The sequence below is a fragment of the Hemicordylus capensis genome, chromosome 2 (assembly GCF_027244095.1).
Source record: "Hemicordylus capensis ecotype Gifberg chromosome 2, rHemCap1.1.pri, whole genome shotgun sequence".
In the NCBI taxonomy this organism is placed as follows: Eukaryota; Metazoa; Chordata; class Lepidosauria; order Squamata; family Cordylidae; genus Hemicordylus; species Hemicordylus capensis.
The window spans coordinates 303,082,887-303,101,164 of record NC_069658.1 but is presented as its reverse complement, the minus strand read 5'-3'; the positions used below and the strand labels follow the sequence as shown (position 1 = coordinate 303,101,164).

Here is an 18,278-nt window from a genome sequence, read left to right as displayed (position 1 = left end):
CTTCATGAACACAGAAATATTAATGTTTGGGGCTAATGGCCATCCCATCTCCCTGCCTCTGCTTGCCTTTTGACTTGATACAGTTTTGTTTTTATTCCTGAAAAGCAGGCAACAGAAATTATGATTATAGATGGTATAGAGGGAATTAGTCCAGAATGCTCTGGTTATTGGAGGCTCCATTCAGACAATCTCTTATTCCTGCGCCTTTTAGTGAACCATTTCCACACTCTTTCCAAGCTTATATCCACAACTATAGGAATTAGAGATATTATTTATATTTATATTTCAATAGAAAAAATCATGACTGCTAACAAAAGAATTATAACATGGGTCAAAGCAAGCCCATAGAAGAGAGAGGGGAAAACGTTAATTTAAAGTTTAAATTCTCAGGATTCTGGAGTCTTTGTTTAAACAGTGAGCCGGGTCACATGGTCAAGAGACCCGGTTTTGCAGGGTGCAGGGGGAGAGCAGGCTAAGCCCGCTCTCCTCACACATGAGCAGGGTGGGAGCTCTAGGCGGCCGGATCGGCCGTCCACACGATTGCCGGCTCCGTCACGGAGCCAGTGGGGGCTGGGGAGCTCGGGGGCCGCGCGGCCCCTGAAAACTCTAGTATGCCCTGCACAAGCACACAGGGCATAGTGGGGAGACCCCCGGAGCCGGGAGGTGGCTTTTTGTTTCCCCTCTGGGGGTCTACTCGTGAGTAACCACGGACCCGCGCCGCGGCTACTCACAATCAGGAAGCCCAGGTTTGCAGAGCGCTCGCTGCTCATGAGAATAGCCCCAGTGTATACAGTGCTGCTGTTAACCCTCTTGCTTTGGAAATGTCAATGAAAATTCATAGTTGCTGAGTAGCTTTTATTTTTCAAAAGTCATAGTGCACATAGGGCCTTCATCCACTAATTTAGCTTTCTTACTGACCCATTTGTTTTGCTGCCTAGGGTGGCTTTGAGTACAAACGAGCCATTGTTGAATGTATCATTGGCATCATTGAAGAGAACTCGGAGAGCAAGGAGACCGGCCTCTCGCACCTGTGCGAGTTTATCGAGGACTGTGAGTTCACTGTCCTGGCCACTCGCATTCTACACCTGCTGGGTCAGGAAGGGCCCAAGACCAACCACCCTTCAAAGTACATCCGTTTCATTTACAACAGAGTCGTCTTGGAGCACGAAGAGGTCAGAGCAGGTATGTACATCAGAGAGAGACGTTCCCATTGAGATAATGAAACTTTTCTGACTCCAAATTAGATTAGGAACAGGGAAGCTAGTCACTTGGGACTTGAGTTCAAATTTTATAATGAGAGCCTGGTTTGATCCCTTCTGAACATTTGTCCATAGAAAGAAAACACCTCCACCCCCATTGGTGCTAATGCTGGTTCCCTCTATATAATATGTAGAGTATAGGCTGCAGGGCAGAGTTCAGATACATTTTGTTTCTTTTTTTTATTGATTTTTATACCGCCCTTCCAAAATGGCTCAGGGCAGTTTACAATTAAAACAAACCATTAAAACAGTAAAGAGCTAAAACAAAAATTAAAAACAACAATTAACAATTTTAAAACATTTTAAAACAACAATTAAACAATCGCAATAATTAAAAACCCTGAAACCGGGTTAAAATATTAAAACTGATTAAAAAACCCTGGAAAGCCAGGCCAAACAAATACGTTTTAAGGGCTCTTAATAGAGTTCCATTGCAGAAATGATTACGAGAGTCTTCAGACACTACAGTTCTGTAGTGTTCTTCTGATCTGTTCTTGGCTATGGCAACTTTAAAAATATTTATCAGGCCACATCGTTTATAAAGTCAAGATAATCAAATCTTTTGAGACTTTCTTCTCCAGTTGATCATCCCATTTTCCTTTTTGTTCTGGCTTGCAGGAGCTGTGAGTGCTCTGGCCAAGTTTGGGGCTCAGAATGAGGAGATGTTGCCAAGCATCCTAGTGCTGCTGAAGAGGTGAGTGATGGTGAGAGCAGTTGGATCACGTGGTGGGACACGTTAAGGACAAGTCTCAACAGCAGCTGCCTGCCCTCCTAGTTCAGTCCTGCAACACACAGCCAAAAGTGCAAAGAACTCTCTCTTTCTGCTGAGACAGCCCTGTGAGAAGCCAGATGTGCAGATTGTACAGCCTAAACTGGTCCTGAAATCATTTTGGCTGAAGTATGGAGAGACAGACAACAACATGGGCTGAAATCCCTACATATTTGGACTAGAGGAGTAGGGATGTGCATGGAATTGGGCGGGGGAAGTTGGAAGGGGGCGGGGTTGACTTTAAGGGCAGGGGAGGGTGCATTTATCCCTCCCTCCGCTTTACCCCCCGCCTGCACTCCATTTGCAAAGGGTCCGTCGGGGCAGCAGCATACCTCCCTGCCGCCCCGTTTCCTTGTTGGACCCTATGTCAGCAGAAGTACCCGACACACCTGCACACACACATCGCACTTGCACGCCTGATGAGCTCACTCATCATTCTGTGCATATCCCTGTTGAGGAGCTGAATATGGTGTGTAAGTACAACTGCATTCCCCAGGCAAGCAATGCTGCAATGAACAATGCTGCTTTCTGCTTTCTAAAATTGTTATTGTTTATTGATAGGTTATCTGTTTAATGGTGTGTGTGTGTGTGTGTGTGTGTGTGTGTGTGTGTGTGTGTGTGTGTGTAAGCTGCCCTGGAAACGGTTAAACTGAAGGGTGGGGCAGAAACCTAAATAAAATACTTCAGCACACAGGTACCCATAAGCAACATGGGGATTGTGCCAATCCCCACTAGTTCAAATACTAGTAGATCAGAACTGATTTCCTAGGACTAGTCTCCTTGAAGGACCACCTGTTCCCAAGGGTTTCTGCCTGTTGGACAAGATCATTGGAAGGGGCTCTGCTCTGCGTGCCGATGGTGAAAGAGGCTGGGCTGTCGAGCACGTGGGACAGGGCCTTCTCAGTCATTGCCCCCGGGCTTTGGAATTCTCTCCCGGCTGGCAGTTGCTTCTCAGACTCCATCACAGCTTTTAGAAAACTAGTAAAAACATGACTCTTTACCCAGACTTTCATTTAAATTTAATATTTGTACTTTTAATTGTGTCTTTGTATTTTTATTTATATTGGGATTATTTTAATGAAAAGTATATAAATTCAACAATAAAAATAAATTAGAAAGAGCCGCATGAATGTCACTGTTCAAAGGAGGGATTGCCATAGCCTTAAGGTCACAAAATACTAGGGGTGTTCACGAATGTTTTGGCGGGGCAGGGAGCAGTACCTTTTAAGCATGAGTAAAGCAGGTCCTTACCTGCTCCTTGGCCGCCCCGCCGCTTTTCCGGGTGTGGCGCTGTACAGCTCAGAAGTCCGCATGCGGCCATGGGTGGACTTCTGAGTGACGCCACACCCGGAAAAGCAGTGGGGCAGTGGAGAAGCAGGTAAAGACCTACTTTACACATGCTTAAAGGTACTGCTCCCCACCCCGCCGAAATCAGTTTGGCACACCACTACTGGATGTGCCGAATCGATTCGTGCACATCCCTACCAAATACTGCCAGCCACTGCAGATTCTTTTGTTGTTTTCTATACATGGTGGTCTCTGGGTAAGCAGCTGTCTTCTGGAAATTGTTCGCACAGATGCTTATTGTACACTGCTGTTCTGCCTACTGGTGGTCCAGTACTCTGGGGTGCTCTCTGGTCTGCCCACTAGGAGACAGGTTCTCTTGGGTCAACGTTCTGGATAGGTCCATGTGAAACTAAAGGGCTCACCGTGAACAAAATCTGATTTGATTTCAGGTGTGTGATGGACGATGACAATGAAGTGAGAGACAGGGCCACATTCTACTTGAGTGTTTTGGAGCAGAAGCAAAAGGCGCTCAATGCCGGCTACATTCTGAATGGTAACTGAGATGCGGATTGGGTGGCTTCTAAAAACCAGTCACATTTATTGCTGGAATTTCCCGATGCAGATCAGGGGAGCCTGGGGAAGCTTAAGCACCCTGTAGATCAGGGCTGTGCAACTGCAGTCCCCCAGCTGTTGTTGGACTACAACTCCTATCATCCCCAGCCATAGTGGCCAGTAGTCAGGGAGTTGTGCAACCCTGCTATAGATTATAATACAGTATAACATGTGGGTGCTACATATGGCTTAGTGGGCTATTTTTTTGTTGTCGTTGTTGTTCTTGCTTTTATTTTAAACTGGAACCTTTTTTAAAGTGAACGTTCCAGTTGCTCAAATTAGGTTAAGAGGTTGGTTTAGATTTGCAACTTGCCCTAGCCCAAAGGACAGGAATGTGGTTTGGAGGTCAGGATGCAACACCCTTGCTGAAGCTAAGCACATCTGGGTTTGGCCAGGATCTGGGAATCCCACATATGCTGTTCCATTCAGTGGAAGAAAGGAAGGAAGTTATAAATAGAATAAAGGGTTCAGGGTAAGTGCTATACTGATATTAAAAAATGCTCACAGTTCTGTAAGAAAGGTGAGCACACTCATGGAAAAACAAAAGAAATGACACATATTAAATACTCAAATCCTTGACTCTCATCCAAGGAGCTCTTAAAGTACTTAACTCATCTTTAGTACTCCCTTTCCTCAGATCACACAACCTTTAGCATCCCTTCCCATCCCCATCTCACATTACACCAAAGCTGCATACAGACTGACTCTCATTCTCTCTGGGTCTAGAAGTCTTTCCCTTCCAGTCAACACATCATTTACAAGATGGGACAGTGCAGTCCCCCTACAACAATGGGGCTGATTAAGAACAAGGAACAGAACAAAGGCAATATAAAACTCCTAAATCTGCCCCACCCACCCACCTGCTCCCCACAATAGCTGCTACCTTTTGCTGCAGTGTAGCAGTAATAATTTAAATATATGCAAGTTGGAATGAAATCAGGGAGGCTTCTTTGAGTTGTAGACAGTTACAGCTTTTTTATGTCTGTAGGTCACCAGAAATGGCTTAACGTTGCATGAAGGGCAGATGGGAATTTGATCCTGATTTCCCTATCTGCTTCCTTTTGTGGCAGTATTAGGTGTCTGAGCAGGCTGTGTTATGATGCATGGCAGTGCCTCTGTGCCCCCTGCTTTGAGCTCTAAATGGGAACAGATGTCTGCCAGATGTTAGTACACTACTCTGGGGAAGAGAGTCATTTCCATAGGAACCCTTTTGGGGTTATGTTTTTTCCTGAAATGCAGGTATTTTGTTGGGAATGGATTTGCTGCTGAACAGATAAGTACCACTGCATCTGGATATAGATATTCACTGCGGGAAGTTGTTCATGGCCCAGTCTGCAACCCAGTTAAGCTGTGGGGATTCATCTGGCTAAAATCCAAGCTCTTTAAATAGGTTTTTGGATGAGGCCATATGGAAGAGCAGATGTGGAGGGTTAATTGTACTCTGATTTATAAGCCTGCAAAGAGTTCTGTAGTTCCCAGTAGATTTGATTTTGTCACCATTTCTTTTCCAGGATTGACAGTATCCATTCCTGGCCTGGAGAGGGCACTGCATCAGTATACTTTGGAGCCCTCTGAGAAACCCTTTGACCTGAAGTCAGTTCCCTTGGCAACAGCCCCCATCACTGAACAGAGGACAGGTAAGTGTAGAATAACATGGAGAAGCTTTCTTATAGGTGTCTCACACAGCTCATTGCTTGGAGACCTTCCAGCTCTCTCTCCCCCTCACAAGATGTCCCAGCTAGGATTTCATAGGGCCCTTTCAGCTCTAGTATCTATAATATTATGAATTGTTTAGTTTCATCTCATTAGACATTTGGGACAGTGTCCCCCCCCCCCCCGCTTCCTTACTCCAGCCTAGATGACTCCACCGCCATCTCATTAAAATTTTACTGTAATCCTCTTATGTTACTATAATAAACCTGATGTTTCTTCCAAATCTGACTTCCTCCCACTCTTTTCTAAACGGGTGTCTAATTTAAAACACACTTTTTTCTTTTCTTAATTTGGCTTCATGTCACAAAATGAAATGCCCCTTTACAGTGAGAGGCCTGAGCCCCTTTTGCATTTCTGCAGTACATCTTCAGGTTACTAAGTTTGTGAATCACACACTTCTGAGTTTTTGTTTACCTCCCCACAGAAAATGCTCCTGTTTCTGCAGTCAAGCAGCCAGAGAAAGTTGCAGCAACCCGGCAAGAAATTTTCCAAGGTATGTTTTCCTCTTGTGCTTGGGCAGGAGGTACAAGCAGTTTCTGGTATGTGGTGTTATTCCTTCAGCCTTTTAACATCTGAGACACTTCTGGGGATTAGTCAGGTTTGTTACATAGGAACACTTACCAAGCGAGAAGTCCTGGGATGGAAGCCCAGACAAGCTCTTCTTGAAGGGCCATCGCTCCTTGCTACAGTACTTGCTTTACATGGATAAGGTCCCAGGTTCAGTCAGCAGCAGCAATAATAAAAGCCTGAAAGGATCTCAATAGATCTCTTCCTAGCCTAACTGGCTAGCAAAGACCTCTACTTGAGAACTCAAAGAACCATTGCCATTTAGCATAGAAAATGCTGGGACAGAGGGGCCCAATAGTCTGATTTGGTTTAAGGCTGCTTCAGTGTTCACAGTAGACTGTAGAAACCTGATGTAGGTTATTGCTGCCTGCTTGCTATAGTGTGTTTTGCACTTGTCCTTGAGGCAACCACTGAGGATTGTAGGATGCTCCGTTTGGTCCAACCATTCAGTTGATCTAGTCCAGGAAGACAGAGCTCCCCTGAATAATGGAAAATAACTATGCCCAAGGCGCCTATAAATTTGTGTACTCCATGAAAGATTGATAGCTAGACCTAGCTCACAGCTTGCTGTGAACTATAATATGATTGGGGTGTGAGTGGTGTGTTTTTACATCAGATGTGGGGCCCTGCTTACCACATGTTTACCTGGACTCTGTCCCTGTGCAAATCTGCACTGCACGTTTTACAAGTGAAAGATGCTCTGGTGCATTTTTGAATTGTTCCTTTTTATAGAATTTACAGTTATCTCCTTTTTCCTCACAAAAATCTTGTCATGAGGGAGTTTCCATTTTATTCATGTTTTATAGATGGGGCAGGGAAACAGAATCTAGGAGTGAGCATTCTCCCCAAACCCAGGCAATGCATTCATGGCTGAGGAGGCTTTAGACCAGGCCTTCCTGGTTCAAGTCCAGTGCTCTAGATGCTTGATCACACTTGCATTGATTGCTAATGGACACTCCTAGAGGCTCTTCTCACGATCGGTGAGAAGAGCCTGGGGAGGGTTAGCGGGGAGAGCAGACTTAGCCTGCTCTCCCCGCGCACGAGCAGGCAGTCTGCTCCAGGTGGACGAAGCAGCTGCCCACATGACTGCCAGCTCCATTTCAGAGCCAGCAGGGGCTGGGAAGCTTGGGGGCCACATGGCCCTTGGAAGCTCCAGCATGCCCTGCACGAGCACGCAGGGCATGCTGGCGAGACTCCCGTGACTCTACTCGTGAGTTGCTGTGGCACGGAGCCGCACCACAGCAACTCACGATCGGGAAGCCCAGGTTAGCGGAGCGCTCGCTCTGCTAACCTGGGCTTAGGGGAGGGCTATTTAAGCGGGTGACCCGCTTAAGAACCACCATGCTTGCAGCCGAGCCTGGCGGTCCTCACGATGGTAGAAAATCGGGCTAGTGGATGCTAGCCCGATTTTCTATCATCGTGTGAATAGCCTCCTAATGTCTAGTACTTAAAAGACTAGTTCTATGGTGGGAGAATGGTACTGAATGTCCATGGGAGGAATTGCCACATTTTCTGTATTCCTGTACTTTTGAAGCCTAGATTTTTTCCACCTGTTTGACTTATTTTTTTATGTTAATATAAGAACATGGGTTTTTTTAAATGCAGGTTTTGAGGGAGTGGAGTTGGCCAACGTTGTACAGTGCAGCATAGGCAGTTCTGAGTTGCCCACGCTGCTGCAGGCTCCTAACGAACCACAGACCATTGTGTGCTTTTGTGCAAGAGTGCAAAGCAGTACTTGATGTAGCTCAGCCACGCTCTGGGAGAGCTACTTACATTGTTTCCAATCTAAGTTGTGTTCCCAAAGTGCAAATGCACTTGTATTTGTGCTCTTGTGCAAAAGTGAAAGACCACCGGCAATTCCTTTGGTGACCACAGCAATGTGGACGGCTCAGAACTGCCCATGTTACACAGTGTAATATATCAGCCATTATTTTTTAAAAATAGAATCCTTAGGGTTAGTAATTATAAGCAGTAATGTGAAGATGTTCTTGTACTGCAAAGGTGCTTCAGCTTGCAATTCTAGGTTTGTTGCAAGCTCAGCACAGCAGAGCTAGCTAGAAAAGCAGTTGTATGTGTTTTCTTCTCTGTCACCATAATATGAGACACCCATTTTCATTCTTAGCAATATCCTTCACAGTTGCCAAGAAGTGTGTCTTGAGGAATGGATAATGCTGATATTCAGTCTGTATAGGCAGAATAGTGAGCAGAAGAACACCAGCTCAGAGTGAGGGAGGGATCTCTTGCACAGTCACCCAGAATGTTTGTATACTCCCACCAAATATGTAGAAAAGAGTCTCTCTGTGGACAGGCTTTCTAGTGCAACAGAGGATATAAAACAAAGATATTGAACAGATTTAACAGTTGACAGCTTGCAGCTGGCTAAAGAAAGAAAGGCCTGACAATGAATGGAAACAGAATTATTTTTCTTTTTTATTATATTTTAGAACAACTGGCTGCTATCCCAGAATTCCGTGGACTTGGCCCATTGTTCAAATCCTCCCCTGCGCCAGTGGCTCTTACAGAATTGGAGACAGAGTATGTGATCCACTGTACCAAGCACATGTTCACCACCCACATGGTGTTCCAGGTGAGTACTGGGTGCTGAAGTGAGGTTATACACATTGAGGCATTTCACACGACCCGTGTGAAATGCCAGATGGGGTTTGGCGGGTTCCATGCGGTGCCCCCCCCGAACCCCAGGAAGGCACCGCGTGAGTGTGTGGTGCTTTCCTAGAGCCCCACCTCCCCTCCCCCCCCCCGAGTGTGTCAGCCGCAGCTGACGCACAATCAAAAGGATGAAGTTAATGGAGTGCTCGCTCCGTTAACCTCGTTTAGGGGTAGGGGGCCAGAGGCGAGCTCGCCCAGTGGTTCTCTGGTAGCTAACCCGCCTAATTACCCCTCCCCATAAACAAGGTTGATGGAGCGAGCGCTCCATTAACCTCATCCTTTTGATTGTGTGTTTCTCACGACCACACAAAAGCAGGCTGGGCTGTGTTAGCCCGCTTGTGTGCGGTTGTGTGAATAGCTTCATTATCTTCTATTGGAGGTTATGTCAGTGGTGGGGGAATCCAGGTGAATACATTTTTAAGGCCAAACTAGAGGTCCAGGGCAACTGCATGCTTGTTAAGCACGTGCTTGCCCTGTTCACCTATTAAATGGCCTCTCTGCCTTGAGGCTGCCCTGGAAAAAGATGATTTATACATTTAAATAAGTAATTAATTAGCCAGGGAGGTCTGCTTTTTGTACTAAAAGGAGCTTGAGGGGAGGGGAGATTAACACATGCCTACACCTCCATGGCATGGTGGGAAAATAACTTGCCTGGCGAGCAAGAGATTGCAGGGTTGAATCCGCTGGTATAACCCCTATATTGGCCAGTAGCGATATAGGAAGGCATAATCTCATACTGCGTGGGAGGAGGCAATGGTAAAGCCCTCCTGTATTCTACCAAAGAAAACCACAGGGCTCTGTGGGCGCCAGGAGTCGGCACTGACTCGAGGGCACAACTTTACCTTTACACCCCCACCTATCAGACCCACCCACTTACCCCCAAACTTCATCACACTCAATTGCTTTTAAGCAGTATCACCCTGCCCCCAGCCCAGCTCCAATACTGGAAGTGAGCTGGTCAGGGAGAAAACAGCTTAAAGCAGCAAGCTAAGGTGGGGGCAGGTTTCTCTCCTCTTCCCTGCACACTCCGTTTGTTATAAAAAGTAGACTCCACCCACTCCTCCTTTATAGATGCAGAGCAAGCATGTGTTTAACAAATATGCAGTTGCCCCAAACATTTAGTTTGGCCCTCTTGTAAAACAGGAATGGCTCAGATTCCAACTGCCACAGTCAGGAGATATCTATTACAAGGATGTCTGCATGCTCTATGTCTAAAAGAAACACTCATTTAGTGGCACTGGCCTACATGATGAGGGAAATTACTCAAAGTAGTCCCACTACTTTGAGTAATTTTCCTCATCAGATAGGCCAGTGAGTTTATTCATAATGACTAAAGTGACTCATTTGGGACTACCCCTTACAGAGACCTCAAGTATGAGGATTTTTCTTAGCTTGACGGGTTAAGAGAACTACTGCATGCAACACAAAACTGAGGGTATGTCAGATCAGTTCCTGACAGGGTATATACTTCTGTTTATAGCTGAATGATGCAAGGGAAGTTCAGCCCATGTAACTTCTCCCATTACAGCACTGACAAGGACCGCTTTGATATTGGTCCTAAAATCCATGCAAATATCAGTCAGCATGCACTCTCAAACTCCTATATACCTCCAAAAATACTCATCTCAGCAGTGAAGCTGCTAGATATGTAATCTTTATTTAAAAGACACTGTGTTCAGCTTGAGAATGTGTTGCAGGCCCAGAAAGAAAGTCTGATGTGGCATAGGAAGCCATCACATTGAAACTGCACCTCCATAAACTGCAGTATAGATGGGTGGAGGGATCCACACCAGGTCAATATGGGCATCATGCTTGCACAGATTGGATGCACCAAAGAAACACATCTTTTTCTTGTAAAGTGTTTTCTGAAGATATGCTCCTTGTAAAAAGTAATGTTGGACACTGGCTTACGTGATGCATAGCATACCTTCATGCAAAGCTCCTCCCCAGGGCTGCTGCAGTTTTTCCCACTTGCCATAATGAGAATAGCTGCAATAGCACTGCTCACGCAACAGTGTTGGGACTGCTTACTAGTCCACAGCAGCCCTGGGACAGAGTGTATGGGATGGTATGCTGCACATCATGTCAGCCACTATTTTAACATTTGCAAGACTGAACATTGCTGTATTGGGCAAGTAACTCTTCCATCTGAAACAAAATCTGGCCTTATAGTATGTTCACTGTTCAGTGGACTGACTTTATGCTATGATGTGCTTTCTCTGCTTCTGGAGAAGGACATCTTCTGTGGAAGAGGACATCTCTTCTGTTGGAGGAGGACATCTCCACCTCCTTCCTATGTGCTCCAGAGGCAGAACTATGCTAATGAACTGAAAAGCTTTAAGAACCTGGGAAGGATACCCCAACCCAGTTTCTATATTCCCGCATCCTGCTCCAGAGAGCCTTCTCTCCTACCCTTTCGAAGGCCTTTACCTCTCTTCCTCAGTCTTTAATTCTTTCTTTTGCCCCCACTGCCTTCTTAACCTCCTTAATTCTCATTGTTATTTCTCCTATATTAAAAAAAAAAATCCTTTATTTTTCTTTGTTCACTCCTGCCTTCTATCCCTGGACTCTTCTCCATTCTCTTTAGGATACAGAGACAGGTACCACCAATCTAGAATGTTTTACTGCCAAAGGGTAGGAACCACCCCATCGGCCCTCAAGCGCGCCAAGCACCACCAGGTCCTTGTCGATGCTGCCACCACACATACACACACCCCGTGATCAGCCTGACCCAGGAGAGGGTTCTTCAGCAACTTTCATCCCGAGGTGGGAGGGGAGAGCCTAGCAGGGGCCACAGCCAGAGGGGACTCAGCAGGGCATACTTGTCCTCCTCCCTCTTATCGGTGACCACCATTTTGCAGCCTGAATTCGCACTAGGGGGAAGAGCAAGCACAGTCAAGGAACAGCCAGCAGGGCCTACCAGCTGAGATTGGCTATAGCTAGGCCAGCTGATAGAAGTCCTGCAGCGGCCGCCACCAGCACAAGCAGCGGGAGGAATGCAGCAGCTGGAGTGTGATCAGGGCTGGAGCAACTTGCAACCACTCTGCGCTGCCCCCCCGAACAACGGAGGAAGCAAAAAGCCATCAGGCAGCAGAGGTAGCGCCCGCATTATGCAGGCAGCAGCAAGACAGGCTGCTACTACACCAGTTGAGGATATCATCCCCATGGGATCTTCGGAGCTGGTGAGACCTGGGTCATCTGGCAATCATCTGGCAATCCGCCTGGGAACCCCCTCATAGATTTGACTCAGCCAGCACCGCCAATCCCAGCGGGGAGCAATCCAGTGGGCCCCGTAGCACCTGATGTAAATCCCCTTCCTCAGTCAGACCTGAATAATAGGAGATCCTCAAAAGGGGGGGAGCATGAGCACAGAAGGAGGGAGTCTTCTTCTTCCTCCTCATCCTCTTTCTCTAGTCGAGCCTCTTAAGAGATCTAAGCAAAAAAAAGAGGCATTCTAAGTCCCATCGGGCAAACAGACATAAGCATTCTTCTGAATTATCTGACTATGACTCTCCTGACCCCCATCCAAATGTACCAGAGGACCCTGAAAGGGCAGATCCAGGGGGCCTAGACCCAGAACCTAACCCCCCCAGCCATTCCCATGGACATACATCCTTCATCTCATTCTCCATCAGGAGACCCTGATGCGGAACATCACTCCAAAGCGGATGGGAAATGGTCTGGTGACGATAATGATGATTCACTTACAGGAGGGCCAATATTCATTGTACCATGGATACAGAAACCACAAATATCGAGGCACTGAGTCAATGGGGAAGCCTCCACCTCCGACCTATGGGTTCAGATCTCAGGCTCAGTGGGGTGGAGGAGTCTGTTCTATTTTATTCTCTGTATCCAAAAAAGATGGGTCTCTAGACCTAAAATTTCTGAACAAGTTCATCAAGCGATAGAAATTTAAGATGGAGACAAATCTCACAGAGGCATACCTACACGTTCCCATCCATCCTGCAAGCCACCCCTTCCTTCACTTTTACTATGGAGTTATTGATTATCAATACAAGACCCTTCCATTCAGCCTCTCATCAGTGCCAAGGGTCTTCTCAAAGATTCTGGTAGCCCTTTGTTAGCCCATCTAAGGTTAAAAGGAGTCAGGATCTTTGCCCAACTAGACGATCCCCTCATAAGGGCTCCAGATTTGCCAGGGGCTTACGAAGACATCCACATGACAATACAGACTCTGACACAGCACAGCTTCCTCTTCAATCTGGCCAAGAGCCATCTCATCCCCACCCAAAGGATCCAGCACCTGGGAGTCATCATAGACACTATTATGGACAGGTTCCTTCTCCCCCACCAGAGCACACCCAGAAAATCTTAGACATCACACAATTGATTCCACTAGGCCAAAGGGTGTCCCTGCTATCTCTGGCTCACCTACTGAGCCTTATGGTGGCATCCCTAGTGGGCTCAGTTTCACCCTAGACCCCTGCAGTGGTTCCTCCTTCCACATCAGAAAGCCATAGTGCAAAAACGACATTTGGAAAAGCACCTTTTGCCACATGCTTCCCAGTCCCTGTTCTGGTAGACCTCTCCGGGACAGCTAGAGCAAGGCAAGCAATTTCTAGACCCACCCAGGTTAATTGGGTGGATGCCAGTCTCACATGTTGGGGAGCGCACTGCCTCCACCACTCAGCACAGGGCAGATGGTGACAACAGGAATGCATGCATGTATCAGTTGGCTAGAGTGGAGGGTGATTTGCATTGCTTTATTAGTTTGCATGCAATTAGTCAATGTATAGACTGCCAATGCGACCACAAAAGCCCATGTAAACAGACAGGGCAAGACCAGATCCCAGTCCTTGCAACAAGATGCCACCCTCCTTCTCCAGTGGGCGGTATCGAATCTGTCCTCCTTGTGGATGCATCACATCAAGGGGACTCTCAACTCCCAAGCAGATTGGTTCGGCAGACAGGACATTGATCCTGCAGAGTGGCGCCTCAGTCACCAGATGTTCTCCATTATCTCGGAGCACTTCGGTCACCCACAAGTGGATCAGTTTGCCTCCCTGAGCAAAGCTAAGATGGACAGATTCTTCAGCAGATTTCCATCCCAGGGAGCGGAGACGCTCTGTCAAGCCCATGGCCCCCAACTATGCCTTCCCTCCAGTACCTGTGATAAGTGAGTTCTTATGAAAGTCAGTTCTTACACCTGGACAGGACAGAAATGATTCTCATTTAGCCTCATATTGGCCCAGGAGAGTCTGGTTCCCGGAGATTCTGCACTTAAGCACACAAGACTCCTGGTTTCTACCAATAATCCGAGACCTGCTCCAACAAGGCTGTCTCCAACACCATGACCCAGCTTGGTTGAAGTTAACCACCTGGAGACTGAGCGGAACTTCTTAAGCCTCCATGGGTTACTCACCTAGTGTGCTCAACACCATCTTAGCTTCACTACAGCAACCCACAAATCGTATGTATCGATACACCTGGAGAGCCATCTTGCATTGGTGCACTAAACATCAATTTCAATGGCATAAATGCGGGGTCAGAGAACTCTTGGCTTTCCTCCAAGAGGGGCTAGACAAGGGACTGAAAGCCAATACCTTAAAAAGGCAAGCAGTGGCTATAACTAGAGTGCTATCCATGCAGGACAAAAAGAACCTATCCAACCATCCTCATCTTAAGAAATTCCTCGGAGTAGCCACACTCCACTCTCAACCTTTATACATCGATTTCCAGCTTGGAATCTGCATACGGTGCTAAAGGCATTACAAGTGCCTGTATTTGAACCCATACGTTCAGTTCTCCTAAGGCTGCTGTCATTTAAACTGGCCTTTTTAATCTCTATCCTGTCTGCTAGGAGAGTATCAGAATTATAGGTCCTGTCTGTTAGCAAACATTTATGTGTTTTTAATTGGGATTCAGTTCGACTCATTCCAGACCCCTCCTTTTTGTCCCCAAAGTTTCATCAGTCTTCCATTGTTCACAAGACATTTTATTGTCTTCATTTTGCTCAAATCCAGTCCACCTGGAGAAGGCCTGGTACAAACCAGGTGTGTTCGTGGGTGCTTACAGACTTATCTCAAGCACACGGTCTCCTTCTGTTCTTTGGATTAACTCTTTGTCATTCCTGTCTATCTCCATGGGTCAGAAAGTATCAGCAGCTGCCATAGCCAGGTGGATCAAAGCATGCATAACCTTAGCCTAAAAAACACAGCATGTGAGATTGTCAACCACTGTTACAGCACATTCCACCAGAGTGGCAGCAACGTTGGCAGCATTTTCCATCAACGCACCCATTTCAGAAATCTGTTAGGCAGCAACATGGACATCTCCATCAACATTCACAAAACATTACAAGTTAAACCCTTTCAGATCTGCTACCGCATCCTTCGGCAGAAGGGTATTGCAGCAGCTGCTTCCTCCTCAGTAGTCCGGGCACCCCCCCAGGTTTCTTAAGCTGTGACAAGTCCCACAGGAGTTGTCCTCCTCCAGCAGCAGAGAAGGGAGCATTGGTTACTTATCGTGAAGGCTTCTTGCTGCTGGAATGGAGGACATCTTGACCCACCCTGTCGGCTTATCTGGATTTCTGAAGACACCGTTTTTTTCATTTGCATAAGTATATAACTACTTCTGTCGGCTGTTTTTCTGCTAATAACAGACTCTGACATTAGACACTGGGTTGGGCTATCCTTCCCAAGCTCTTTAAGCTTTTCAGGTCATTAGCATAGTCCTGCCTCTGGAGCATGTGAGAAGGATAACCCAGAGGAGATGTCCTCCATTCCAGCAGCAAGAAGAAGCCTTCTGGGTAAGTAACAAATGCTCTTTTTTGTTTCCCCTTGTAGTTTGACTGCACAAACACCTTGAATGATCAGATCCTGGAAAATGTCACAGTGCAGATGGAGCCAACTGAGGGCTATGAGGTCATTGGTTACATACCTGCCAAAAGCTTGCTGTACAATCAACCTGGTTCTTGTTACACATTGGTTGCATTGCCTGAAGAGGACCCAACAGCAGGTTAAGAGTCTCTTCTCTGTTTTCTTCCTCTCTCCTTACCTTCTCGATAAACTGACGCTCTGTTGTAGTTTTGAGCCATATCCAGGTCCATTTTCGTAGGCACTAAAATGCATAAGTATAGCTTTTACACTATGCAGCATGGCTTGCTGATGGAAATCTTCTTTCTCCAAAGTGGGTGTGCTGTACAGAATTTGAGTGAGGCTGTAGCAGGCCTTTGTCTCCTGCTTCTAAAGTCATGTGGATTCCTTGAAATAGAAGCTCCTGTTGATATACTGCTGGTTACTTGTAGGCCTTAATGGCACAGTCCCAACATCAATAGAATCATGGTTTCATGCAACATTCACAAGCCTCTGGCTTGCAGTGCTGCCTCCTCCCCTTCAAGTGTGAAGAGAGTAAGTTTTAAAATAGCCACTCTGGTTTAGAACAAATAAAGATCTGCTATGATTTCTGAACACAGCAGACCCTGGGATTGAATCCTAGTTTTGTGTCCTAGCTTGTTTATAAATTCTGGTTACTAGCCAACCCGCACAGAGCATCTGTGCGCTCTTTGGGGCTGGGTGTTCCCTTCTCCCTCCTGCCACACTCTCCCTCCCTCCCTCCCGCCACACTCTCTCTTGCCCGCCCTCCCCCTCCCTTCCGCCCCACTCTTTCTTGCCCTCTCCTCCCTCTCACCCTCCTGCCCCAGTCTCTCCTGCCCTCCCTCCCCTCCCCCTGCTCCTCTCTCCTGCCCTCCCCCCTGCCCCACTCCCTCTTGCCCTCCCCCTCCCCTGTGCCCCACTCCCTCTCGCCCTCCCCTGTGCCCCACTCCCTCTTGCTCTCCCTTCTCCCCTCCCCCCTGCCCCACTCCCTCTTACCCTCCCCCTCCCTCTTACCCTCCCCCTGCATTTTTTAAAGTTCTACTTACCGGGCCACCACTCCTCCTCCTGGGCGGCGAACAGGAAAGTCCCACTGCCCAGTTCCCTCCCACCCCAGGCTCCCACAGGTTCCTCCTGGCCTCGGCAACTGGTCCCGGCGCCGCCTGGCTGAGAGCCGCCTCCATGGCCGGTCCCGCCGGCAGGCCCACCTCGCCAAGTGCTGCCTCCGGGGTCTGTCGTGCCCGCTGCCACCGCTTGCCAGTCTTTGCGGCCGGCCGCAGGCCAGCCACCTCTCCCTCCACTCCCACCTTCTGCCCTGGTATCAGGGCTGGCCGCCCGGCCGCCCAATGCTTCACCGCCTCGGCCCTCAGCTGGGCCCGCCACCGCTTCGCCGCAGCCAGGCCGGGCTCGCAACCACCACCCGTCGCCAGGCCGGGCCCGCCAGCGGCCTTGGCTCGCAGCTGGCCAATTCTCCTTCTCCTGGCTGTGCCAGCCAATCAGGCGCCTCCATAACCCAGCCAATCAGCTGGGCTGCCGGGACGCATTTTCCCTGGCACACCCAGGAGAAATATATATATAGAAGATAAGCCAGAATGTGCTGGATGTTGCCTTCATGGCAAGTTCGGGTTTGTTCTAAGGAAGCAAAAAAGAGGTGATCCACAGAACCTGAAAAATGAGAGAGGGATATTTTATTAAATTCTTTCCAGAATTTAATAATATATTTTTAAAAGAGGCTAAAATCAATCCACCTCACAACAGCTCTGTTACTATTGTATCATACTGTTTTTAACATGTTTTATTAAATTTTGACAGAACCCTTGAAAAAGGATATAATCCAAAATGTCTTGCACCTATTAAATATAATAGTGAGGCATCTGAGGGTCCCCTTTATTTTTTACTTGGTGGTACCTTCACCTTCTGATTTGTTCTGATGCAGAATCAAAATTTTAAGTTCCACTTGCATGCAAAGAGGAATGGGGTGGGGGAATGTGGAGAATCTGTTTAGTTGTGATTATTGGTGGTTAACAGCTACCTTGTTAAGAGGAAGTCTAATCTAGTAAGTCTTGCTAGAGATGTTGCTGGGGTGTGTGGCTTCAACTAACCTGGTTTAGTTACAGAGAGTGAGTGAGTTATGGATTATCAGTTGGGGGTTGACTGAGAATGACTAGGGTGAGCTGGTGTATGGAAGAAAAGAAAATCTAAAAGAGTAAAATTGTTGAGGTCCCCAAGAGGAAAGCCCAGAGGGATACTGTAGGGAAAGTGATGATGTCCCAGGAGAGGGAGCTGAGTACTTTCTGAGGTGAAAATCTCATTCCTGCTGTTAAAGTAACAAAATAGAAGTTAAAGACCAGCTTCCTGTTATCAGAAAAAAGATAAGGAATGACCTTCATTGGACAGCTAACTGACAAGAGTTCTAAAGCAGAAATATTGAAAGAAAAGGGGGGAATTGGTACTGTATTTATCTGAATCCAGGACTAGTTTTTTCTAAGTTCTTTAATGTTAGAAATCACTATTATTATTTGAATAATAGTGTTACAACAATACAGCATGATTTAATGAACCTTGCTC

The 18,278-nt window shown here is 47.0% G+C and overlaps 1 protein-coding gene and 1 long non-coding RNA gene across 2 annotated transcripts in view; one reads left to right on the top strand and one right to left on the bottom strand.

Annotated features, from left to right (window-relative positions):
• COPG1 (COPI coat complex subunit gamma 1) overlaps positions 1-18,278 on the top strand; it is a 58,234-nt gene that overhangs the window by 25,230 nt on the left and 14,726 nt on the right. Inside the window, exons 14-20 of the mRNA XM_053297968.1 lie at positions 939-1,182; positions 1,878-1,953; positions 3,765-3,868; positions 5,439-5,564; positions 6,065-6,133; positions 8,652-8,794; positions 15,684-15,855. Coding sequence (XP_053153943.1) covers positions 939-1,182; positions 1,878-1,953; positions 3,765-3,868; positions 5,439-5,564; positions 6,065-6,133; positions 8,652-8,794; positions 15,684-15,855 — 934 coding nt within the window. The remainder of the gene's footprint in view (positions 1-938; positions 1,183-1,877; positions 1,954-3,764; positions 3,869-5,438; positions 5,565-6,064; positions 6,134-8,651; positions 8,795-15,683; positions 15,856-18,278) is intronic.
• On the bottom strand, positions 9,070-17,447 carry LOC128345665 (uncharacterized). Its single transcript, XR_008316572.1, has 3 exons — positions 16,760-17,447; positions 15,778-15,957; positions 9,070-12,306 (listed from the first exon to the last, which is right to left on the bottom strand). It is a non-coding gene; the product is annotated as an uncharacterized LOC128345665 (long non-coding RNA).